Source organism: Mustela nigripes, chromosome 16 (assembly GCF_022355385.1).
Source record: "Mustela nigripes isolate SB6536 chromosome 16, MUSNIG.SB6536, whole genome shotgun sequence".
In the NCBI taxonomy this organism is placed as follows: Eukaryota; Metazoa; Chordata; class Mammalia; order Carnivora; family Mustelidae; genus Mustela; species Mustela nigripes.
The window spans coordinates 37,974,509-38,000,293 of NC_081572.1; the positions used below are offsets into that span (position 1 = coordinate 37,974,509).

The window sequence follows — 25,785 nt, forward strand, 5'->3', positions numbered from 1 at the left end:
GGGAGGGATGCCAATTACTGCCTCAGGAATAAGATTTATAGTAGCCCTTTGAGTGTATGCATTTATAATTGACCCAGCACTTGCTGGCATGTAAATGGATATTGCGATTGTGTTTGTGAGTGACTGGTTCTCTTTTGTGGGCTTAATCTGCTTCCAGCTACTTTAAAGTGCTCACAATTGCTCTGCTAATTACAAATCCCCATAAACTCTCCATTAAAGCATATCTTCTAAGCACCTCCAGTCCAATAATACCGTTAGAAGGAATTATGTATGCCTCAAAGGAGGAAACCACATTTATTTAATAAGTCTTAAATCCAACTTGCCTCCCAGGATGCACCTGAATTCGCAAAGCCCTGCCCACACTTACCTGCTTTGCTTCACGACACAGGTCAGATGTTCGCAGGGGTTGGCCCCGGACATACAGAGGTGGCGGGCCACAAAGAATGCTCTGTGTGCCATCCTTTGGAGAAAACTCATCTTCTTATGTACCTTGGCCCATCCCATGTTCACTTGGCATGAAGCTGCTTTGACATGGGCCTCCCAGTGCCCCGCTATTGGCTGAAGGCTTTCAGGGGGAGGCAAGCCTATGTGTGTCATTAATCTCTATGTGCCTTGATTTCCTTGCTTGTAAAATAGATGCATATAGTGCATTGGGGAAGGTATGTGCTATGGTGATTCATAGACCTGTACCCGTGGGGCTAATAATACGTTATATGTTAATTAAAAAAATTTTTTAAATAGATATATAGTAATGATTCCATACCTTGTTGGGAGGCTCCAAGTTACACATAGTGTAAGGGACCAAGCAAGCCACAAATTGCTGTGAACATATAAAGACTATCGTGAGGGGGCACCCGGGTGACTCAGTCATTAAAGCCTCTGCCTTTGGCTCCGGTCATGATCCCGGGGTCCTGGGATAGAGCCCCGCATCAGGCTCCCTGCTTGGCTGGAAGCCTGTTTCCCCCTCTCACACTCTCCCTGTTTGTGTTCCCTCTCTCACCGTGTCTCTCTCTGTCAAATAAATAAATAAAATCTTCAAGAAAAAAAAAATCAAGACTCTTGTGACTTTGTGACTGGTAGCCTCTTCTTCCTGCTTAGAGACAGTCCCATGTACCTGAGACATGTTTCAGCGGTCAGGCTGTCCCTGTTTGGCTCCGTGAAATGACCGGAATATGGAAGAATGCAAAACTCAGGTGTCTCGGGACTGGGTAAAGCATTGTGGAAAAGGCAGGTTTTCAGGTGCCTGGAGGTCCTTGAAGAAGCAGGACCACGGCCTACGAGAACTAGGGCTGCAGGGAGGGCCTCCGAGCTGGGGAGTGAGTGTGCGTGTGTGCACATGTTTGTATGCCTATGAGAGCCCTGTGGACCTGAGTGACAAGACTGAGGTTTCCGGCTCGGTTCCATAAGGCTCAAGTCTCTGGCTCCGTTGACGCGTGGGTCAGCACACTGGGTTACCTCCACGTTTGCTAGCAGTACCACTGCTGCAGCAGTGTTACACCACTGTTCCAGCAGTACCACATGCCCCGTGTTGAGCCAGGCGCTCAGAGCCTAGACAAGAAGGCAGGCTTCGGGATTGACAAGTAACGCTGTCAGGCAGTACATGAAAGCACAGGGAGGGACACAAGGGGCCTGAGATCCAAAGCAATGGGGGGGTCTGGGAGGAAAGGAGAAGGCCTCTCAGAACAGGTGTTTTTGAATAAGAGTGGACACTGACCAGGGAGAGAGGGGCTCGGGTGCAAAAACCAGCATGTGGAATCCAGGCTGGGGACATAGAGTGATTATAGGGGGCTATAGGCGGTGTAGGTTGTGGCCAGATTAGAAGGGATGTCACAGGGTAAACTAAGCTGTTTGGATAGCACGCAGGGCTGAGTCTCTGCCAAGAGGCAGTGCGACGTATTGCTTCAGAATTGGGGCCCCACTGCCTGTGTTTGGACCCACCTGCCTGATGACTAGCTGAGTATTCCTGGGCAGCTCCTCTATGCCTTAGTTTCCTTATCTGTGAAAGGGGGCATTGCCCCCTACTTCCAGGGCGTTGACGAACATTAAACGGGCTAACATAAGCAGAGTGCTTAGAGTAGTGCCTGGCACACAGTGAAGACAACTACCAACTACTGTCATTCCTTGGAGGGCGAGGGGACATCAGAATTAAGGCAGGAACAGAGGGCAAGGAGCTTCTAACCAAGTCTCTGAAGTAAGAGCCATAGAGTTTGGAGGATTGCCAGGAGGGCTATCTGCCTTAGAAGCCAGGGCAAGAGGAAGTTTCCAGAAGGGTCAACAGGTTCAAGGGTATCGATGGGTCAGGCAAGGCAAAGCCAAGGGTGCCTTGGACTTAGCAACAAGTGGGTTACTGGTGTCTCTGGCCACTTTGGTTTTGGTGATGTCATACGGTCAGAGCCCAATGTGCAGTGTAAGAAAATGTAGGTGGGGAGGAAGCCGAGCTGGGGGGAGGGGGTGGATGAAGCATTTCAACCCTTTGGCTGGGGAGGGGTGCAGAAGACAGGCAGCAGTGGTGAAAGCACGGGAGGGTCGGTAGCCCTCTGTTTTGCCAAACCCCCATTCTACCCCGCTGTTGTCTGCTGTGAGGCTCATGAACCTCTGGTCAGCGAAGCAGGGGGAAGATTAGGACTCACAGCTTCTAAATAAAGACACTTATGTCGGCAGAGATCAAGAGCGGCAGAGCTGGGACAAGAGCCAGGCTACTCATTTCCTCTTCCTTTTCGAGATGCTGGTGAGATTGCATGCAAGAGAGGAGGCCAGAGGGCAGGGGCGACTTAGTGTCCTCTACCTGCTTTCTCACCCTGGAGCTCCAAATGGGCCCATTTGCTGATGGTGGGCAGAGGACGGTGCTGATAGTTTCCTTTAATGAGCACCTAATATATGCTGGGCGCCCAACATGTTCCATCTGACTGAATCACTTCCTATCTGGGTAGGAGAAGTCTTTGTTGAGATTTCCAGTTCCAGCTGGAAAGAATGGGCAGCGTGGACCTCAGACGGGCAGAAGGAACATGGTCGATTTCTCCCATTGGCCCCTTCTCCACAATCCCTTCTCTGCCCTGGTAGATCAGGCAGGCCAGCCCCAGCTCTGGTCTTTGGCCCTGCTGCGAGGTGAGGGGCATGACTTGAAGGTGATATGTCACTTGGAGCATGCTGGTGGAAACTGAGGTAGATGCTTCCGGCTCATTTAGGAAATGTCTTTATGTTGAGAACTTTGGAACAATAAAACCATAACAATGTGGTTTTGGAAAGTCACCTTGCAAGCCAGGGTAGAGGAGACCCAGAGTGGGCTAGAGGAGATGCCAGGGAGTAAACCAACAGATGTCCAACCAGCATGAAGCAGAAACACGCTCAGAGGACGGGCAGGGGCAGGGCGGCCTTCATGGCCCCCTTCCTGTGCCCTCTCCCTGTGGCCATCTTGCCATGCTCAGTTTTTGAACAAGGATCCCTTATTTTGCACTGGTTCCTGCAAATGATGTGACCTATCCTGGCCACGGGCATAGGCAGTGGGTGGGACAGGCAGAGACTGCAGACTGTGGCAGGCTCCGGCAGACGGCAGCCCTGACTTTAGATGCTCCCCATGTGAACTTGGCTCCTGAAATTCACCGGCCCCTGACAAAGCTTAGCGAGCCAGCGGGAGCTGAGAAATAGGACTTGGCCAGTTTAGACGCACTTTTCAGAGCAGCTGTGAAGGCATCCAAGACAAGGCAAGTGGGGGAGGGAGGAAACCCTGTGCGTTCTCAGAAACCATGAGAGATGAGTCGGGCTCTGAGCTGGGGGCCTTTGCACACGCGTCCGTATTAACATCCTAAGACAGAGGCACCGTGAAACCAGTTTCAGCTATGATGATTGAGAGCTTCAGGAAGAGGATTAGAATTGACCTGGTGCTAGTAAATGGCAACTTGGACAAAAGGCAGAGGTCTGGACCCCGTGTCCTATGCTCCTTCCACTACACTGGAGGACTGAGTTGGAGGCCGGGAGGCCTGGATGTCCTAGTTCTGTTGGCTAGTGTATCTGAGGCAGGGTTCCTGTTCTGCGGGATGAGGGGTCTGAGCTCGGGGCACAGTATGTAGTGGGTTCGGAGTCCTCCGGAGCCCGGGGGGCCAGCCCCGGTGATGGAAACATCCCTGGGGGAGGGCTAGGTCCAAGTGGATGTCTGGAGCCAGGCTGGAGGGACACAGACAAAGAGCATCTTTACCTAGGATGACCTGGCCTCACAGGGCTACAGGAACGGGATGCCCTGGGAATTGGGCTGTGGGCTGTGCTGGGGCCCAGGCTGTCCACAGGCCACCAAGGGAAGGGAAGGGCTCCCCAGGGGGCTTTCCCAGCAGTCTGTGGGCGTGTCACTTGAATCATAGTGCCATTGATGATTTCGGTGGGCATACTGGAGGGTCATATTGCTGCCACTTCCTGTCCCTGCATCCTTCCTCTTCAGGGTGGAAAGGTTGGGGCATTTTTTTTTCCACCACTCCCTGCAAAGTTGGCACCATGCCCTGTTCTCCAGGTGAGCCGTGGGCTTTCCAGCATCTGAGGGGCCCCAATCATGCCCACCTTCTCTCTCTGGCCACAGCACAGCTCCCTGAACCATGAGCACAAAGCCAGAAGAGCACAGAGCAAGAGCCTGACCTGGGAGTTAAAAGGAGGGACTGTCTTCAGGGCTCTGTCACTGGGGTCCCCATGTGACGACTCACTCTTTCTTTAGGGACCTCCAGATCCTTGTCCATAATGGGAGATGACCCGCCCCAATTCTTCTTAGAGGCTCTTCCTGATCTGTGGGGGTTGGGGACCAAAGGGAGAAGGGCTGGTGTTGTGCTGGGTGCTAGCTGTCTGTGGAGCATGTCTGACCCCTGCCAATTCCTTGAATGCTCAAACAGAACTTTGCAAGGTGGGTATTTCTGATTCAGGGCCAAACAGCTCAGGAAGCACAACACCGAGTCTACAACATGTTCTGAGTCTGAGCCCAGGTCTCGCCTTCAAGGCTTCTTTGAGTTTCTGCCTTCTGGGTGCTTTCTAAGTTTTAAATGTGGCCCATGTCTCCTAGTATGGGAGGAGGGGCTGGAATGGCTCAGGGGCTAGCATTGGCCCTTTGAGGCTCTGTGGTCCTTGATCCACACCAGAAGGGGAAGGATGGCCCCCCAGCCCTCCCCTTCAGCATAATAGATCTGATCCAAGGACGAGTTCCACTGGGGATGGGTGAGGGGGCTCCTTGGGGCATGGGCAGGACTTTGACTGAACTTGGAGACTCAGAGTCATTAACTGTCAAGCCAGAGAGGGTCTCAGTGGGCATCCAGGCTACGGGCTTTGGATGGAGTGATGTGGTGGGCCCGGATTATCTGAAGACCCTCCAACTTCCCTGGGTTCAGAGTAGCCTCCACCAACCCCCAGAGTGGGATTCTAGCCTGTGTCTTTTTTTTTTTTTTTTAAGATTTTATTTATTTATTTGACAGAGAGAATGATCACAAGTAGGCAGAGAGACAGGCAGAGAGAGGGGGGGAAGCAGGCTCCCTGCTGAGCAGAGAGCCCAATGTGGGGCTGGATCCCAGGACCCTGAGATCATGACCCGAGCTGAAGGAAGAGGCTTTAACCCACTGAGCCACCCAGGCGCTCCACTAGCATGCGTCTTTTGATAAAAACTTCCCAAATGATCCATTACGAAGCCCACCTCTGAGAAAAGAGTCCCTGAGGTAGGTCCACCCTCTCACTTGCTAGGTGAGGAAACTGAGGTCCAGAGAGAGGAAGTGACCTGCCCAAGGTCCCACAGAAAATGAGCAGAAGAGCCCCGAGACCTCGTATCCTGATTCTCACACGGAAGCCCACTCCTCACCTGTCACCCCTTCCGGACCTGGTCGAACCTCCAGTCCTCCTGCCTTTTCCCACTCATTCTGTCCTTCAGTGTCTAACAAAAGCCCTCTGGCCAAACCACGAATCTGACTGTAGCCCTGTCCTGAGCGTAAGATGGCCTGTGATACTCTCCTGCCAGTAGAGCCCCATACACAGGGTATTGGGAAACCCTGGCCCGTGATCCTTCCGCCTTCACTTCCGGCCATTTCCTGCAGCCTACACGCTTGCCCCCACGCTCCGGAGCCAGCAGCCCACACTGGCTACCAGCGTGCTGTGAAGCAACTGTTCCTTTGTCCTGAAGAAGTATGTCGTGTTTCTTTTCACACAAGCCTCTCACAGGTGTCATTATTATTCGGGTTCTAGGTGGGGCCACCAGGAGACGTCAGCCATTCCAGCAGCGCACAGAGTGGAGCTGGGGAGGCTGGAAGCCAGGCGTCCCTCCAGAGCTCACTCCACCCTGTCCACGCCCGCCCAGCAAATACCGCTTTCGCCCTCCCCTCTCCGGTCAGTCCAAATACCATCCTGCACCCCCGCTCCCCAGACTGGGTGTGCACAGCCTCTGGGCTGCATGTGGTGACGGTCCTGGTGTGTCTGTGCCCCTTGCTGGGTTTTGTGTCTCTTTCCCTCTCTCTGGACTCTGGCTGTTGCAGTCAGATCTCTCAGACCTGACTGTCTGCATGAGAACTGACAGCGCGGGCCCTTGGAAGATGCTTGCCAAGTGAATGAGTGAATGAATGAATGCATGCATAAGGAACTCAGACCCAGTACCAGGAGGGGTGCCCAGGACCACACTCAGAAACTGCACACAGCCTGATGTCCGCGTGCGGGAGGCAGGAGAGCGAGCACAGGGCTGTACCAACGAGCACAGGATTTGGGTCAGAGCTCCCCATCCTCACTATGTCACTCCCTACCGGCCTGACTCCTTGTAAGGCCCAGGGCTTCCATGCCTCATCTGTGGCACGGGGATGACCCCAGTGATAAGACCCCTCCTTCCTCCTTCAGCAAACCTGGGTTCGGGCACTGGGGCATGAAATGCAGAGACCACAACAGAGGGACGCCTGCCCTCTGGGAGCTTCCAGACCAGGCAGGTGTGGGGACCACAAGCAGTGACGGGAGTGCAAGCTGCCCCCCACGAGGAATGAGCTCGGCTGGCCCTGGGAGCTTGGTTGGGACTGCGGTGGGCTGGAACAGGGGGGTCCAGGCAGCAGGGCAATGAAGTCCCGGCACATGTGCAGAACCGTAGCCATGTCCCGTGGCTAGAACTCTGGGGGCCACATCAGGCAAGACTTTGTAAGCCATGCCGAGACACCTGCACCTCACCCTGGCACAGCGGGGCGAGCTCTTGTCAGCTCTGTAGCTCAGCCAATGTGGACTCACTTGAAAAGCCAGTGACGGTCCCTGTGGTGACATTCTTTGGGCACCCTGGGTTTGCCTGCAGCTGTGAGAGAAGTTTGATGTCTCCTTCATGTGGTCCCCTAGAGCCAGAAGACAGGCCCCCTGAAAAGAACAGAAGTGTTGAATGTTGGAGAGAAATAGGGGTTGAGGGAACCCTGACAGAGGGAGAGAAGTCCTGGAAAACACCAGACAAGAAGGCGCCTGGGTGGCTCAGTCAGTTAGGTGTCTGCCTTCGGCTCAGGTCATGATCTCAGGGTCCCAGGATCAGGCTCCATATCGGGCTCCCTGCTCAGTGGGGTGACTGCTTCCTCCTCTCTCCCTCTGCCTGCTGCTCTCCCTGCTTGTGCTCTCTCTCTTTCTGTCAATTAAATAAATAAAATCTTAAGGAAAGAAAATACCAGACAATGCTTTGGACAAAGCATTTGGACTCCATTTGGGTCCTGCGGGGCCATGCTGTGGGCTGGCCTCCTGCTTGCAGGACAAGTTAGGGCTGGTGCAGGGCTGGGGGCCAGAGAGGGTGTTCTGCTCAGGTGGGTGACCCCAGAAAGTTTGGCTGGGTGTCGGGCAGCACCAGATGGAAGGGAAAGGGACCAGGAAGCTGCTTGGGGCAGGGAGGTGTTGGTAGCACCAAGGACATGGGATGAAGCCTCAGACACTATGTCTCCTTTGCAGGATTTACAACCTACCATAATTCCAGTGTCTGTCTCCCCAAGCGAGCTGGAAGCCCCACGAGGGCAGAGCCGGCCTCTGCCTTGTGTCCGCGTATGGCCAGGAGCTCGCGCACAGCAGGTGTCTCGCAATGATTTCGAATGATTCAAATTCCGTTTCTTTTCCTCTCTCTTCCTTCCCCTTCCCTTCTTTTTCTCCCTCCCTTCCTTTCTTCCTCCCCTGTTCCAAGACCAGGGGAGAAATCTCATGTAATCCTTCAAATAGCTCAAAGTTAGGTTAAGGTGTTGGGAGCTCGTCTTCAAAATAATGGGGGCGGTTTGTACCCGTCCAGCTGGCAGCACATTTCATAATCATGGAAATAAGGATCAGGAGCATTAAGTTCCTTGCCCAAGGTCACACAGCTAATAAAAGGCAGGGCTGAGATCTGACCCAGTTATCTTAGAATCCATAACATGCTTCTTCCTAAGTGAGGAAACTGAGTAGACTTGGCCCCAAAGAGGGACAATGCTGAGCCAGGATCTCTGCAGCCGCGGGGCTGGACAAAGGACTTGTCCCCGTGGGCTTCTGTGTCCTGGTCAGTGGGGATGAGGCTGAAGTGTACAAGCAGGCAGGGCCAGGCTCCAGTCCGGTCAAGGCCACTCCTGGACAGCCTGGCGGAAACGATCCACACGGGCTGAGCTCTGTCTGGTCTCTAAGTGTCCTCAGTCAGCAGGCAGCTAATTCATAAAAGATAACTAATAAGAGGGGTGCCTGGGTGGCTCAGTGGGTTAAAACCTCTGCCTTTGGCTCAGGTCATGATCCCAGGGTCCTGGGATCGAGCCCTGCATCAGGCTCTCTGCTCAGTGGGGAGCCTGCTTCCCCCTCTCTCTCTGCCTACTTGTGATCTCTCTCTGTCAAATAAATAGGTAATTAATTAAAAAAAAAAGGTAACTAATAAGAAAACCTTCCTACAGGCACTTCCAATGGTTTTCAAACCTCTCTCTAGAAATGTTTACACATGGCTTAGAGTAACTGGTCCAGTGTTTGTGCTCAGTATTTCTTGTCTATTAAAGCCCCCTTGACCCCTAGTCCCCATCCCAGGCAGGGACAAGCATGCTTTATTGAGTTATTCCTTGGTGCTTGCCTTGGTGCAGGCCTACAGCAGATATCCAGCTGGGATGTGGGTGATGGCCCCGTGGAGTGCCAGGTGTCTATGCCTTTGGGGCCTCCAGCCTGTCCTCCCAGGGCTGCGGGGAAGGGGAGGGAATGATTAACTGTGTCTGTTCCTCTGTTCCCCTGGGCTCACAGTGGCCCCAGTGAGGGAGAGGAAGAAAAGTAAGTTTCTGGAGGGGCAGCCCCGTCCCCTTCGTGAGTGGGCCAGGCAGCATGCCTGCGAGGAAGGGAAAAGAGAGGAATTTCCTGGGGCACTAGCTGCTTCTCTCGGTGTCCCAAGTGAGTCTGAAAACCCTTGGTTTATGTAGTCACAGTCGATGCGTGTATCTCCCAATCCCCCGAGACCCGCAGAAAACGAGGGTAAAGGAATTCAAATGTGCCCGTTTGCAAGAACAAGCAGACTCACGGAGCCGCAACAGCGGGTCAGTGATTTCTAGGAACTGAGGTACCTTATGGGGGTGGGCAGCAGCTGGCGGGATGCGTGGGACCTGGCCTGGAGCAGCCCATAGCTGTGGTCCTTGCTGGACGTGTGTTCTCAGAGGCGGCCACGTGTGGCGCTCACATGGTCAGATGGCTTCAGCGTCCGCTGTCCCTTCTCCACTACAAATTCTCTGTGTGCCCTTGGGCAGGCGCATTGCTTCTTTCCAAGGCTCCTTTTTTCTGCATCTGTAAAATGGAGAGACCATACTGGATACATGATTCTTCTTGTGCTTGAATTTCCTGGAGGTGTTTTTTTTTTTGTTTTTTTTTTTTTTTAAACTCTGAACATGTGTAGGCACATAAGATTTGATTCTGATTCTGAAATGGGGCCAGGACATTTGCGTTTGTTCGAAGGCTCTCCCAGGAAGCTTCAAAAGCCCCTGCTGCCTATGGTCTTTGAGGACCTGTTCAGCTCTGACACGTTGGGATGCCCCCTCACCCCACCCAGGTGTTAGTCTGGAGAATACTCTGGGGCCGGCTTGGGCTGGTGGCAGGGATATTAGACCTTCCGGTGGGAGGTCTCGGCACAGGGGGCTTCAGAGGAGGCTGAGTATGCTTCTGCTGGAGACAGCAGGAGGCTCTCTATGGACACCGTGGCATTTGGAAAGGGTTGAAGAGAGCCCTGGGAGGGAGACAGTGAGGAGGGCCTTGCAGGGGAAGGTCACATCCCCCTGCATCCCAGCAGTAGGAAAACCAGCAGCCTGTTGGGCGCGACGGAAATACTCCAACATGGAGACAGACACAGCATGAGGAGCCACCAACGTCCAGGTGAGGGACTTGGGTGCCCTCCTGTTGGCAATGGGGAGCCGTGCACACCCTTGAGCTGGGGAGTGCATGATCGGAGGAGATCAGCCTCGCCAACCCTCTGTTTACATCCTGCCTCATGATTTCATACTTGCGTTCGCCCCAGCCACCCCTTCTGAAGCACCTACTGACGTATCTTCATGCCAAGCCCGGCTCACAGTGTCTCGGTGACCTGCCCGCTTCACAGCTATAGAGGCACAGGCCTTTCCTGCCATCTCCCCACCCAACTCACTCTCCTGACCCCAGGATCCGGCTCTGCCTGGCATCTCCGAGGGAGTGGGCTCCCTCCGTGCCTCCCCGCCTGTACACAAGCCCCCTCCTCTGGTGGCAGGCCCCTTTCCCCTTCAGCCCACCTGCAGGATGTAAGGTTTTACAGGCGAGATACACAGGACACCAGGCGAGATGCGCCCAAGGCAAGGTTTATTAAAGGTGCCCTCTGGCGAGGTTCCCGGACTCAAGAGAGGAGAGTCGGGGAAGTGGCACCTGGGAGGGGGTCGAGTGGGTCTTTTATTTGGGTTAAGACAGGGCATAGGTTCACAGCCATCTAAGGTAAGGTATTTGTGATTGAAGGATAGGGGGAGACCTGATGTTCCTGTTTCCTACACAGGTGTTGGTTGACTTACGGCGACGTGTCCTCCGCATACGTCCTTCCGGCGGGAGAGTCATGGGCAAAGGAAGAGGGCGGCCTGGAAGATGACGGCCCGCCACCATTTTTATCGTTCCTCCGGCTGCCCCGACCCAGCCAACACAGGAGGCTCTGCTCGGGGAGGGGGTGTGTTCCCCTGGGAGGCCTCTCTGGTGCTCCTAGGCCGCTCCCTCTCCTCCCCCGGCCCCTCCAGATGGCGTATCCGCCACTCACCTTACACGGGGTGGCTTTTACTTGTGACTCTGTGAATCCAAAGGCAGCGGCCCAAGGTCAGGTGCTGCCTCTGAATGGTGGCTGTCTTTCCTGGTGCACGGTGCCAAGGGGCATTGACTGCTTGAACAAATAGAAAAAGCAATGATCTGGCCTGGGCCCTGGACGTCGCGAATCTCAGTGAACTCATTTCAGCATCTCCTCGGGACACGTGTCCCTCTTTCCACCTTGCGGGGTATATGTGACTGCGGATATGTGAGTTTGGACAACAGCCGATCGGCTGACCTGGGATTCAACACAGGTATGCCTCAGCCCTGCCTTCCTCTCCTCTCGGGGCCAGCAGCTCCAGTCCAGGAGGGAAACACGTGGGGTCAGAGAAGCCACAGGCGACTTCCTGTCCCTCACCTCTCTCCGCTTCCCACTCAGCTGGGACAACTCCTACTCATTTTCTCAAGATCCTTATCTGCTCCTGCACTCGGAGAAGTTTCCCCATCTCTCTCACACCACCCAGGAAAGGTGGGGGAAGGAGTGTTCCATGTGGTCATTGGGCGTGAGTAAGTATCTCTCCTCCCTGTGACTTCCCCACCTCTGCACCAGGGAAACCCCACTCAGGTCTTCTAATAAAAGCTCCGGGCCCTACGGGATCAGTATTAGCTTCTCTAGACACATCGGGACCACTGCAAAGAGGTCTGACCCACACTCTGCAGGATGAAGCTGGTCACCATGGCCCTGGCGTGCCTGCTGTTGGCTGGGCTGTGGCTTCCGGATGCGGACGGCAGGAGCAGTGAGTGTGGATGGAGTCACTTTGCTCCTCCTGGGGGTGAGGGGGGTGGAGGGTGGGGGGTGGGGACAGACACCCAGGCAGGCACTCTGGGCTTTTGAGCAGGGGTTGCCCTGAACTCAGTGCCTTTGTCTCTCCTCCTCTGGGAAGAATTTCTCCTAAAGAGGGTGAATGGAGAATGTGGATGGGGTGCAGACAGAGGCCGGTGGGAGCAGGTGTCTGGTGAGCATAACGTCTGAGCTGCTGGCTCAGCTCAGGAGCAAAAGGAGGCCCTGCCTCGTCCAGGGAACTCTGAGGCCCTTTAGGACAACTTGGGAGGCTAGAGGTGCACAGGAAGGACTGGGTCTTGCCTCTACCCGGTGGCATGTAACAAGGAGAGCCTCATGTCAGGACTGGGACTGGAACAGTGTGCTCATCACTGTCGGGCAAGTGTTGGGCCAGTGACTACCTCTCCAACTGGGCATCCCTTGTTGGTAAAATGGGACTGACGATGCTGGACCTCAGGGCGCTCTAGAGAAGACGGACCTAATTCCAGGCACCTGTAAGACATTGTGCAAACAATAAAACTAGGAAGAAGGAATCAGGATTGAAATTCGAGTCTCTTGGGGGTGGGGTGTGGGGGAGAGAGTGCAAACCCGCACAGTGGGGGTGGGAGACCCGAACAGAGCTACAGGCCTGGGTAGAGACCATTCTAGAGAGGGTAGGAAGCCTGTTAGTTCCTGGAAGCTCTTTCCTTGTCCTTCCATCAGTTGGAACTCCTTGAGCAGTTCCTAATCTGGACCCAAAGCCACCAACCACAGTTGCTCCCACATGCACCACACTCACTGGGCCCCGCAGAGTGTGGAGTCCAGAGCTCTCGAACCCAAATATCGGACTAGAACCATGCACTCATAGTGGGACATCAGAACTGGAAGCACCTTTATAAATCAGTTTAAAGAGTTTTGTTTGACAGGCGGGAAGTCTGGGGCCCGGGCGAGGGCTCATCCTGTTGAAGACCACACAACTGGTTTGTGGGGAGCTAGGATCTGAACCCGTGTTCTGACCCTCTGCCTACATACAGAACTAGGTTATGGATAACACAGCCACTGGGCGGTGCGTGGTCCCCAAGCCTGGGTCTGTCCCTGAAAGGGATTTTTTTTTTTTTTTTTTAAACCACTGGGATGAGAGGCTGAAGTCCACATTAAGAAACAGACGCAAACCATTTTTGTGCTTCTCTTCCAGTGCATGTGTCATCCTCCACCTGTTGCTTCGTCTTTGTGGAGAAAAGGATTCCCCAGCATATAATCCAGTGTTACAAACCCACCAGCTCCTCCTGCTTCCACAAGGGTCTAATGTGAGTGCTCCTACCTTGTCAGCGTGACTCCCCCCTCCAGAGAGCAATCAACCCTCCTGGAATTAGAAAGGCAGACGCTAGATGGCGCTGTTCCACCAGGTTCAGGTTTCTAAACCTGGAGAGAAGCTGCCAAAATCTGGGTGCAGAGCCCAGCATGGGCGCTAGCGGGGGGCGCCGCGCCTCATAGCAGGTGCCAGGAAAGATACCTACCGTCTCCCCTGCCCCATGCTACTGCAATAACTTTAGTTTCTCGGAACCCCAGGGAGCTTAGTATTATATCTTAATATTTCATGCCCAGAAGAAGAAATGGCTTAAAGGGTCTAGGAATTACTGTGCAGTGGGAAAACGAAGGGGGTCACAATTAGTTTCTGCTTCCAGATTTGCCAACCCCGAGTGTTGGGTGACCTTGGGCAGGTGATTCTTCAGCACCTCATTATCTGGGTACTCCTCTACACTCCTTATCTGTGAAGTGGAGTAAAGATGAAAGCTGGGTCACAGGGTCATTACAAAGTTAGAGGGAGGTGGCTTACCCCTGCTGTTCCGTATCCATAAAGCATTCGTGTGTATTACCTTGGTTAGCCCTCGGGGGGCACCCTTTTACATTATCATGAACACCGAAGTTCAGGGAAATAGATTTGTCTTCGGTCACCCAGATAATTAAAGTTAGAATTGGTCTATAGTTTGGTTGGACAGTCGCCAAGTTAAAGGGGTGGGCAGGTCAGAAAATAAATACACACACGCGCGCACGCACACTCACAGTGAATCTAAAGCAACGAGTGAGGGTTCCAGATGGACACAGACACATGGAAAGATGGATGGAGGGCCCTCAGAGATATTCTAGGAGGGAAATTTCCATACTAGCTAATCCTGAGTGTCTGCAGCCTTTACCCTACCCGAATACAATGAATCACACTCTCCAGAAAAGGGAGAAATTCAATTTAATAAACTCTCCCTGAAGCTTGGGTGTTCCTCCCAGCCTATCCCTCCCATGCGCCCCCCAAGTCTCCTGCAGTGCCTTCATTTTACAGACCCAGAACAAGCAGCTTGGGGGCATCCTCAGGGCCGGGGGAGGGGGGGGCGGGGGCGGGGTTGGGAATGTGTGTGGCAGCCCAGGGGCAAATCATGTGACCCGGCTCCCCCTCTGTTCTTTGCCCACAGAATCAAGCTGAAGGGCGGCCGAGAGACCTGTGTCTCAGACTCAGCCGCATGGGTTAAGCGTTATTTAAAAACTGCAAAATCGTGCTGGGTGAAGCGAACGTGAGAGGGTTTCTTTCCACCCTGGACTCTGAAGATGGCATGACTTCCCCTGTCTCCCCAGCCCCACACCCAACCCTGGTTCTTCTGCCCAGCTTTGCCGGGTCACAGGGGGTCTGCTCAGTCCTGATAAGCTATGTTGTTGCACTTTATATATTTAAATGCCAGAATCTTCAATCCCTGTTTCCCTGGGCTTTTTGGATCCCACAGGGATTTCAGGGTATAAACTTGACTGTCAGTGAGAAGATGGGGCCAAGGGGCTGGTGGCCCCGGGGGGGATGGGAGATATGTTGGTACTGATGCCAAAAAAAAAAAAAAACCCTGACTTCTTGTTCCCGAGAACCAATAAATGGCTTACATGTCTCAGCTGACTGGCTTTGTCTTTTGCGGGCTGGGTGGGAATGAACGCTTGGTCAGGGCCATGATAAAGATTCTCGGCTTCCCCTGACAGCAGCAGAGGGCACGGTGAATCAGAAAGTGGGAACTCAGGGCTGGGGTTCCAGAAGCCACAGCTGCTGTAGCTGGAGGGGATCTTGTGAGGTCAACCATCTGTAAGATGTTGCTGGCCCTATTTCATAGATGAGGTGCCTGACAGTTGGTGAGGGACAAAGATGGGCCTGAGGATACAGAGCTAGTCAGATCTGGTGTTAGAGCCCAGGACTCCTGTCTCTGGGACCGGAAAGCTCTCTTGTGTCCCAAGTTGCCCAGTGATGGCCTGACACAGCATCAGGGGTGCAGGGGTGGGGTGGGGACACTCTGTCCACCAGGCAGATCCTGCAAAGTTGTTCAGCTGACCTCTTCTTGTCCAGGCCTGAGTGGATCCTAGGTCTTACAGAAATGCCAGCCCAGCTCACATGCAGGAGGGAGGCAGCCCGGGGGAGACCTGGAGAACCGTTTGCCAACATCTGGGAAGCAGAGGCCCCTCCCTCATGAAGGGGTAACCAAAAACTCCGACGTGCCCCCAGGGAGAACAGCTAGCGGGAGATGTGATTTGCTGATTGCCTAGAATCTCAGGATTGGCCCCCTTTAGAAGACCAGCTTGGTGGCTTCGGCAGGAGAAGTTGCCATATACTGTACTGGGAGAGGTGTCTCTCCTTTCCCCACATTGCACGTGTCACAGGTCTGGTCTGTTTTTCAGCTGCCTCTTGCCTTCTGCGCTGCCCCACGACCGCCCTGCTTCCTCCTCTTCCCTCTCGCTGGGACCACTGTAGAGCAGTGAGCTGTGGTCAGCTCCCCCTAGCTAACTCCATCCGACCCGTGGCCCCAGACCACTCTGCCTGGCCTGCCGCTGCCCTCCACCCTCCGACGGTCTCAGGACTGACTCCAAACTCCGCACCTTGCTGCTGCAATTCCTCTACAACCACACCTCCAGTTTCCTCTCTAAAGGACTCTACCTTTTCTGTTCTGGAAGCCAAACTCTGACCATAGGGCATATTCACTCCAGGCCCTCTTTCCTGCCTTTCCATCCTGGACCTTTTCTAGAAGAATCTCTGTTATGACCGTGCCCTGCCATCCTCCCGGGTGGATGCTAACTAGGACCGGGTCATCTCACTTTCCCCCTGAAGGTCAGGTACGTGTGGTGTCTGGATCACTTCAAGAACCTCTTGGAGCGGGGACACACGGTGGCAGAGACCAGTTAGAAGCTGATGTTAGGGGCTGGAGTCATTGTTCTAGAACATGTTGGGTGGCAGGGTTGGGTCCTCTGCAGCAGGCAAATGAGCCCAGGTCAGCCACCAACCACCAAAAAGGTCCGTCCCACAGCCTGTTCCTCCAGCGCCCTCTGCCAGCCACCTGCTACCCCGCCTTGGAGCGCCCCCTACTGGTTGGAAGCTACCCCACCCCCCCACCCCCAAGAAAACACCACTACAAGAGATTTTAAACACCATGTATTTTCTGCAAAAAGTCAACAATCCTTGGAATGGCATTCTCCTTTCTGTACTAACATATTTAGCTGAACCTCACATTCCCAAGGCCCTCCCCGCCCCGGATGGCAGTAGCCCTTCATCTCCGTGATTTGTAGGTACACGCGATGGCTGGGGAGTTGGGCAGGAGTCAGCCACACTGCCTGCAGCTTACGAGGGACAAAACCAGGGCTTAGGACAGGAAGCAACTGGCTCAAGGCCTTGCTTATAAAAAAAAAAAATCCCCAATATTCAAAATAAACCCCCAACCAGCAACAATTCAAATAACATTAGATATTACTTAAGGCATAGTACATTTCTTGGCATCACAAAACAGAAAGCACCCTATTTGAAACCATAGTAAAATTAGTCCAGGGTCTAGCTGGGGAGTCTGGAGGAGGAAAAACAGTCGTCTGTTTTCTCATACTTGGCTGCGTCTTAGTGTGACTGGAAGAGTTCAAGTCCTCAGGGCATGAGATTTTTGATTGAGATGTTTCACATAATCCTGGACCCACTTCTCCTTTGGGTCAGCACAGATAGCCTTGGCCAGTTTTGTACTGAAGCTGTGGACGAAGGAGGGCTTCACAGTTAGGTGGAAATGAGGATTTTGCCCAAGAGATGCCTCACTCAACTCTTGAGCCCATCTGGTCCACCCGCTGCAGGAAAGGGATCCTCCCAGGGACAGGAGGAAGTCACGGTGTGCAAAGAAGGGGATCCTGGAGGTCATCCCTTTTCTCCGAGGCCCTGGAGAAGCTGGCCTGGCCTCGGCCAAAGCAACGTGCATCCTCTCTGGGCTCATTCATGACGCAATCATGGTTTGGTAAAATCTTAACCCCTGAGTATGGGATCCCAAATGGGACTGTCTTCTGGGGTGGAACTTCAGATCAGGGGGCATGGGCATGGGGTGGGGTGCGGTCAGGGAGGGGGTGAGCTGGGTTTTTCTACTTACATGACAGCCTCCCGGGGACAGTGGCTGCTGGTGATTCGATAGCCCTCCAGCTTCCGCAGGGGGATCTTCTTATTGTTAAATGTGAAACAGCAAGTGAATAGGGAGCTGAGGGAATCTAGAAATAAGGTCACAGAGAAAAAGCTAGTTTTTTATCAGCTTGAATGCAGCAGGAAGCGCCTATAGGGAAAGGAAAGAAAAGGAGAAGAGAGGAAAGGAGGAGAGAGAGAAGGAAGGGAAGGGAAGAAAGGAAGGGAAAGGGGTCGACATGGATCTGATCCACCTCAGGTCCCTCATGCCTGCCCGGAGCGCTGAGACAGGGGGAGAGCAGGAATATCGTAGCAACGCATCGTTGCTGACCGGGGCAGGCCGGTGGGACAGGTCCAGGCTCTAGTGCTCTAGGTACAGAGTTTGGGCAGCTCAGCCAGGCTCAGAGAAAAGGCCCTGGGTTTGGAGTGTGCAGCTTAGGTTTCCCTCTGGCTCTGTAATGGCTGGAGGTGGGTGGGTGGGGTCTCTCCTGCCCTCAACTTGGCCTGTGGCTTCCCATCTTTTAAAATTAGACATTCACGTGAGGTTCCGACGACTCCCACTGCTCGGAGAGGCTCAGAAGGAGGGCATTTCAGCTTTGGGCTTGCTAGAAGGAGAAGAAAACAAACAAAAAAAGGGGGGCTTACCTGGCTGGGCAGGCACCTGGGGACTGAAGGCGGCGGCCATGAGCAGCAGGCACAGAAGCGTAGCAGAGACCTTCATGTCGGCGGGAAGCAGGGAATGAGAGCTGGGAGTGTCTGGGCCGGTCTCGGCTTCTTTGCAGCACGGGAGGCTCTGCATGCCTTTTATAGGGAGCAGAGAGGGTAGGAGCTCCCAGAGGGATGTCTGCCTGGGCAGGGTCATGGTGTAGTTAAGATGCAGGGCGCTCCTGAATGTGCTGAGCTGGAGGTTGGCTACCCGAGTTTTCCAGGAATTTTAAGAAGGAAGCTGTGGGCTGCAGCCGTGTAGGCCCTGTTTCCTTCCAGCTGCCCCGGCCACAGAGCGGAAGCAGGAGCACAGATGGGCCACCACTCGCCGCGGGTGTGATCCGAGGAGTCGTTCTGTGGCCTTGCTTTCTGCACAACCAGAGAGCAAGTGTGGCGTGAGGGTTTTACACAGGTGATGTGTTCGGCCCGGACCTGGTGCAACCCGTTACCCACATGGCCATTCGCGAGTAAAAAAGCTGAGGCGCGGGGACCCGAAGTCACCAGCCCAGAGCCTTGTGGGAAGTGAGTGATGGTGCCAGAAGAGAAAGCTCCTCTGTTTACATACGATCACCACGGCCTCCCCCACTGTCTTGAGCGCAGAAGGCTTTGTCCGAGGGGTTTTATGTGGAGGTCTCATACTTGAGGTGAATCAAAGCCAGCTTCTGAGGACAAGGGCTTAGTGTCCCCTTCTGCCACTCAGGCCCAGGGGGCTATGGTTTGAAGCCCACTGATGTGTCCAGGCTCCTTGTTTTCTGGAAGGACCATGGGGTTTCTAGAGCTGTTGCCGGGAAGGGAATCGCAGGGTTGAGCAGAGTGGGCTCTTTGCTTCTGTGCCTGCCTCCTGCTCTCCCCCTGCAAGGAACGTGTAGCTGAGCTGGAGCTCGGTGAGGGGATCCCCCATGGCCCCAGTGGGAGGGGGAACGGCCTTGGACTGCTGAGCTGGAGCTCGGTGAGGGGATCCCCCATGGCCCCAGTGGGAGGGGGAACGGCCTTGGACTGCAGGACACTGCCTGGAAAGCCACTTGGCCTGAGTGTTCTTTCCCCATGCCTCCTCCTGGCTCCCAGACTCTGCTTACATTCTGCACCTGCCTGCAATCCTTTCCCCTCGGCTTTCTAGTCTAGAGGCCTTTCCCCTCTAACAAAACAAGTCCAGTGAGGGTAAAAGCACAGGAATAAAGAGCTAGGACAATGCTCTCCAGAGACTGACCTTGGAAAAATGCAAAAAGCACAGGTCGCCACAGTAGGACAAAGGAAGAAGGTGTTACCACAGATCCCCTACACACCAGAGGGAAAATCAGACCCTTAGGCCAATAAATTTAATTTAGATGAAATGGACGGTTTCCTAAAAAAATATAACTTATCAGACTGCCAAAGAAAAATGGAAAAAAAAATAAAAAGAGTAATTCTAAAACTACTGAAAAATGGAATCAGTCATTGAAAATCCTCTCATAAAACATCCTCCAGCTCCAAAGGCTTTAATAGCTAGTTCCTTCAAGCATTCCAAAAACTAATAATTCCAGTCTTACACAATTTGTTCCCGAGAAAATCAAAAGAGTGTGCACTCCAACACATGTTACGAGTCTTACGTAACTTTGACACAAACACTTGGTAAGAGCAACATGAGAAAGGAAGACTTTCCCTCCGAACATACATTCCATTCTTGTCCATGCTCTTCTCTGGCCCAGGAAGCCGACCTGTGTGGATTACATCCCAGTGGGACTGCGGATCTTTTGGGTCCGGCCTGGGCTTGGGCACTAGGGAGCCCCTCGGGGTGTGGGAGAGAGGGAAGAGTAAGGTGAGGAGTCGATCTCTTTGCTGCCTCTCCTGGGCATCAGCTTGGATGCAGCCTTCATCCAATGGCTTTCATTTCTCTCCTGGGGGGGCATTGCCTGAACTTTGGTCCTTGGTTCTAGGGGCAGTGCCCCCGCTGTTTCTAGCCTCAGGGTACTAAAACACCGCTTTGGTTTCTCCACACTCAGCCTGCATCTTGCTAAATGACCTCTTTATCAGTCCATTCCCAGGTCATACAAATTTAAGTGTAACCTGTTCCTTACTCGGACCCTGACTGGCATAGGTTTGGACCGAGGACCAGAACCGGTTCTGGGAAATGGTCCTTCCACATGGGATTCTGGGACTGGGTTGCTCATACATTTTGGAAGCATCATAAAAGCATCTGTTGGCAGCATGGTGACTTAAATCATCACGGGTGTGGCAGACCATGTTCTAACAAGCCCGCTGGTGATTCTGCTGTGCACCCAAGTTTGAGAATCACGGAGTTACAGCATACCCGTGGCCATCTCTGATCTCTAGCAAAGCCACCAGAGAACCTGACAAGGGATGTGTCTGCCGGAACTCCCTGGGCAGTGCAGTTAGTGGATGGCTGAACTGCTTGAGCCTTTGGACTCCTTCCTAACATCCCAGGAAGTCCCAGCATTAGAGCCTTGTTAGCTGCAGTCTTCCTTTTATGCCTAGCCTCTGATCAGCCCATCTAACCGAGTGTTAACTTCGCTTATGGGTACTTGTACCAATGCACCGAATCCCGAATTTTCAGCAAGGACGCCTAGATCGATGAATGGGACCACCTTAGCCTTGAGTGTTATTCTCACTTGTAGCCAGTCCTATACATGCACCCTGAACTTTCCTCCAAACTGAGCGGGTGAAGGGACATCCAAACCCTCCTGGCTATCAGGACGTCTGTCTGTCCTTCCCTCTGTTTCAGGACCTGGTCTATCTCATTAGGAGACTGTTTAGGAGCCTGGGATCTGAAGTCAGCCAGGAAGGCTTCAAATCCTATATCCACCATGGTACTGGTGGATATATGTGACTTGGGGCACATTGCTTACCTCTCTGAGCCTCTAGGAGGAAGCTGATGGTTAACTGTTACCTCGTTGTGATGTCGGAGTGGAAGGTAATGCAGGGAAAGTGCTCAGCACAATGGCAATAATCTCCATTTCTAACCAGGAAAGGGCCCATGCTAGGGAAGCCATGCCGTCATCTAGGTTTGGATCTCGGTGGGAAGAGTGGGATCCAGGATGGGAGAAGCAGGGCAGTGCTGCTTAATGAGCAGTAGAGACAAGGTGGGTATGATTACCCCCAAAGAGCCACAGGGCTGGAGGGGTAAACAGCAGGGATCCGCCTTAGTGATTATGGGATCTCTAAGCATGAAATGGATGGGATGCTTACAAGATGCTGCTTGACTTCAGGCAGAAAATTCTAGATTTCATGGGCAGAAACCTAACATAAGTTCTTATAGGAGAGATTCATGGCCTGTTGCCTAATTACCAGATCCAAACTGGCGCAGAGACTTGGAATCCCCTGACCAGGAAGACCAGGAAGGGGCCCCGCAATGCCAGGTTGCCAGGTGAAATACAGGATAGTTGGTTAAATTTGAGTTTCAGATAAACAATGAGTAATTTTTGTAGCATAACTTAGCCCTTGGCAATATTTTTGCTAAATCTGGAAGCTCAGAGGCTTCGCTAAGTCTTCCCCAGAGGAGCTGGACACCATATAACCAGGGCCATTCCACACTGGGGAAAGGAATCCTGAGCCCTTCTGGGATTATGTGATGAGGCCTCCAGGTGGATGATGGTATCCTCTGCTCACAGTGGGACCTGGTGGAGATCGGACTCGAGTCGGTTATGTTAAGAGTGGACCTGCAGCTAGCTCTTTTCCAGCCCAATGATCTTTACACAATAGAAGTCTCCCGGAACTATAGAATCTGTGATTTTAGGATCATTTTTGTTGCTGCAGCATCCTGGCCTCCAAGCATCCTACAAGCTGCCTCCAGGAGCTCTGGGAAGTCTTAGCACCCTGCCCTCTTAGATCAGAACATCCTGGAATTGCCTTCACTACGCAATGTTGTGGTTTTCAGAGGTTTGCTTACCCACTGAGGTCTATTCTCATGGAATTACTTATTGGCAAACCATCCTCTGTCACAGCTTAAAACTAAAACTGCTCAGGAAAGCAGGGCTGGGGCACCCTGGACTTACTTTTCTCCCTGTCAGTCTCATTTCATTCTTTTAAAGCTCTAAGGAATTTTCAGATAGTACAACCTTGCCACTTTACAGAACAGAGCTCCTACTGCTGGAGTGGCTGCTGAGAAGGGAGTGACTGGCATTTTCTGCCCACCAGGCTGGCTCTCTCCAGAGAAAGGCAAGCCTGCAGAGGAAGAGAATACCACCTTCCTGGCACTGAAGGAGGGAGGTCCCTCTGCCACCCCTGGAAACAGTGCAAGACTGCTTCTTTACTCCTTCCTTCACACCACCTGCTCTCTTATCTCTGTATTCAAATAGAGCGTCCCATCCACCTACGATGTTCTTCTTCCCATCTGGCCTCAACAGGAATCATTGGAGGCCTTAAATTATGTCTGGTTGTGGGATGCCTGAGTGCCTCAGTCAGTTAAGCGTCTGCCTTCAGCTGGCTCAGGTCATGATCCCAGGGTTCTGGGATCGAGTCCTGCATTAGGCTTCCTGCTCGGTGGGGATCCTGCTTCTCCCTCTGCCCACTGTTTCCCCATTTGTGCTCACTCTCTCTCTTTCTCTCTGACAGATAACTAAATAAATAAACTCTTAAAAAAAAAAAAAACTGTGTCTGGTTGTGAAGGCTTCCAGCCCACACAGACTTCACATTTCAGATTGCTCTGAAATGGATGGTTTAAAGAAGTTTTCTTAAACAGAAAACCGAAGGACAAACTGTAAAGGAACATACTGATAAATGGAACATATTAAAAATCAGGAGGCTCTTCATGCAAGAGTGGAGTGGAAAGGAGAACCACAGGTTATGAAAAGGCATTTAAGTTTGCACACCTGACACTTTCTATTCAGAATACAGAAAATACCTCCACTAATTCATAATAAAAAGACAGAAAATCTACAAATGGACAAAGTCTAAACTTAAAAATCTAAAGAATGGACAAAAGACATGGCCTGAAACTTCATGATAGAAGATATCTGACAGACACTTGAATAGATGCTCAGCCTCCTTAGTCACCAGTAAAGCGAAAATTTAAACCACAGCTATGTGGATTATGGGGAATTATGCTCATGCAGAATGGCTAACTTAAAAACAATTGATAGAAAGAAGTGTTGCAATGTCAAATGTGGAAAAACTCTAGCCCTCAAACATTGCTGGTGGGTGTGGAAGTAAATTGAGGTGATGGGTTTGAAAAATATTTAGTAGTATTTGAAAAACGGGTTTGGTGATTAAAAAGATACACATCCTATGACCCGTGTGTGTATTTCTACCAATCACCTATCGTCTATCTATCATTTACTCTCTGTTGATCTATTATCTATCGATCTATCATTTCTCTATCATCTACCTGTAAATTCTTGAGTTTGTACCAGTACCTCCAATTTGAAGTTCAACACAACATGTGTTTTTTGTGGTTTTTTCCTCTAACCTTCTGACATTCTTATGTTTAGTCTATGGAAACTTCTCCAGTAGTAAGTGACTTGACTTCCATTATCTTCAATACATTTACTTATTTACTAAATCCCTATGTCAGCATTCTCCTACTTATGTAGCTAACTTAGTCCCAGTCTTGTTGGCCCTGATGTGGGAGTCACCCTCTTGAACCCAGTCCTATAAAATATGTAGTTGAGTCCATGGTCTTGCCCCAGCCCTTGTGAACACACCAACCAAATGCCTAGCTCATTTCCTGGCCCAGACCCAGTGAACTTGTCTGTTGAGATCCGATTTCGACCCAAGGGAAGGAGAACAAATATTGACTCTATGATACCATGACTTAATTAAGGAAAGCCTGAGAGAAGGACCTGTGTGCCGATGGTTCTTTTGGAAGTGATCCCAGGCATCAGGACTGAGTAGGCACCATAGATGAAGAAGGAAGAGAAGCCAACCCAAGTATGCATAATTCAGGTCAGCCTAGAGGGCAATGGGGACTGATTCTCCTGAGATTACCTGAAAAGCCCATGGAATGGCTCCCAGAATCAACCTCTGGGAAGAAGGGTAGCAGAAGTGTTTGGACATCTGCCTCCATCCTGCATTGGTGGAAGGTTGTCACCCAAAGTGTTTCCTCTCCCACACTTCTGAACCTTAGGCAAATGTGCAGGCTGAGCCAACTCTTGACCTGAGAAGACACCCCAAAGAGGAACCTGTGGGTGGAAAGCAAGACATGAGGAGGACAGTGGCAGCGGATGCCAAGAGAGCAAAGTGAATCATGACCTGAGCTGAGGGTGAGATCAGAGGTGTGCCCAAGAGGAGGCATGCCAGCTTCCCGCGACTTCCCCGGTCTTCACCCCCATTTGACAGGGGAATAAATGGGTTCACAGAAATGAAACACTCAACATGAGGAAGTGGATTTTTCAAAGCACTGCTGTCCAAGTCAGGCCATGGAAAGCATCGGCAACTTAAATGAGATGACGCATGATTTAGGATAATTATGTTCAATGTTGTGAACAAAGTTTGTTGTGAGTTAAATATAATGACACAGTCGCAGAGTACAGTTAGCTGGGCAAAGCTTGGGGAGAACAAGCGGGCTGTGTCTTGACTGTGGCCTGGGGGGTCAGTTTAGGGTGGGTCTCCATCCCTTAGTTGGGGATTCGTGGTGCAGCTCTTTCATGAAACCAGGGGTCCAGGCCTCATTAGCCAGCTTGTCCTTGAGGCTGTGGAAGAGAGATTGGAACTGGATGTGGCCCTTGTGGCCAGCTGACTCCCAGCTGCCTTATTGCTACTGCGGCATGGGTGTGCTACCTTGGACTTTAGTGGAAAGCTTGTCTTCAGACAGGTGATATATCTGACTGGTGTTTGCCAGTAGGCTGGGCTCCTGGCTGGTGCGATGATTTTAATCCAGGTCCCTTCCTTCCCCATTCTACCATAGCCAACAGGCACAGCCAACTTTCCAAGAGACGTGGCTCCTAGAACTGGAGAGAGCTTGTGAGGTCACCTGCCAGGTCCCCTCGCTTTCTGCCTGTGACACAGTATAGGCTTCCCTTTCATATGGGGCATCTTAATGCCAGAGAGAGAGATTAACATTGACTTGACCTAAGTGACACAGAGTCAGGGTCAGTTCTGGGACCAGAATCCAAGGGTCATGCTTCCTGGTGCACTGAACTCGTGGCATCTCTCCACATGATCAATCATGCCAGGCTCTACAGAGCTGCGTTGTCGAGAAAACTATCCTCTTACCCTCTGTGAGGGATCTGGTGTTGGTGCTTTACTATGGTGGGCCTCATATCTGAAAATGGAGCCAGCTATGTTCATCCAGTCCAAGGGAATCTCGACCTTAAGAGACCAGTAAGGAAAGGAGGTCCCATGCCTTCAAACAGATGCTTGCAGATTTGGGAGATTGGGGCTGGAGATACCTTCATTCTGGGTCTTAAGGACACCAGCCCTCTAAATAGTTGCTTTGTGAGATTGTAAGAGAAGGCCTATGTCCCGGGCCAAATGCTTTCCCTCTCTAACCTTTGACACAGCACTCCGTCTTGCCCATTCAACCCAACATCACCCCCATGACCATCCTGTTTCACCTCCCCTGCACCGTTAACAGTGACGTGCCCTCAGGCTCTCCCTCCCACACTCCTCCCCGTCCTTGGACACCAGGTTATCTTTCCTCATGTGCACCTTGAATGACACTTTCCTTCTCTCCTATTTCAAAACTTTTAATGCATCTTATCTTTTCCAGTGT

The 25,785-nt window shown here is 52.2% G+C and overlaps 2 protein-coding genes across 2 annotated transcripts; one reads left to right on the forward strand and one right to left on the reverse strand.

Annotated features, from left to right (window-relative positions):
* The first annotated feature begins 11,864 nt into the window (after positions 1-11,864).
* On the forward strand, positions 11,865-14,622 carry CCL1 (C-C motif chemokine ligand 1). Its single transcript, XM_059380989.1, has 3 exons — positions 11,865-11,975; positions 13,194-13,305; positions 14,464-14,622. Exons 1-3 carry the CDS (start codon positions 11,900-11,902, stop codon positions 14,564-14,566), a joined length of 291 nt encoding a protein of 96 aa, XP_059236972.1. The 5' UTR covers positions 11,865-11,899; the 3' UTR covers positions 14,567-14,622.
* A 1,808-nt stretch (positions 14,623-16,430) lies between these two features.
* On the reverse strand, positions 16,431-18,310 carry LOC132003331 (C-C motif chemokine 13-like). The gene is made up of 3 exons (XM_059378700.1): positions 18,081-18,310; positions 17,410-17,524; positions 16,431-17,023 (listed from the first exon to the last, which is right to left on the reverse strand). Exons 1-3 carry the CDS (start codon positions 18,295-18,297, stop codon positions 16,918-16,920), a joined length of 438 nt encoding a protein of 145 aa, XP_059234683.1. The 5' UTR covers positions 18,298-18,310; the 3' UTR covers positions 16,431-16,917.
* Between the last annotated feature and the right edge of the window lie 7,475 nt (positions 18,311-25,785).

What these genes read in the sequence shown, in the direction of transcription:
- LOC132003331 (XM_059378700.1), bottom strand. Translation starts at nt 18,297, where the DNA reads ATGACCCTGCCCAGGCAGACATCCCTCTGGGAGCTCCTACCCTCTCTG. An exon ending in CCAGGTGCCTGCCCAGCCAG is followed by an intron (nt 17,525 to 18,080) that starts GTAAGCCCCCCT and finishes CCTTATTTCTAG; the next exon opens with ATTCCCTCAGCTCCCTATTC. An exon ending in TGTCCCCGGGAGGCTGTCAT is followed by an intron (nt 17,024 to 17,409) that starts GTAAGTAGAAAA and finishes CTTCGTCCACAG; the next exon opens with CTTCAGTACAAAACTGGCCA.
- CCL1 (XM_059380989.1), top strand. Translation starts at nt 11,900, where the DNA reads ATGAAGCTGGTCACCATGGCCCTGGCGTGCCTGCTGTTGGCTGGGCTG. An exon ending in GGATGCGGACGGCAGGAGCA is followed by an intron (nt 11,976 to 13,193) that starts GTGAGTGTGGAT and finishes CTTCTCTTCCAG; the next exon opens with TGCATGTGTCATCCTCCACC. An exon ending in TGCTTCCACAAGGGTCTAAT is followed by an intron (nt 13,306 to 14,463) that starts GTGAGTGCTCCT and finishes CTTTGCCCACAG; the next exon opens with AATCAAGCTGAAGGGCGGCC.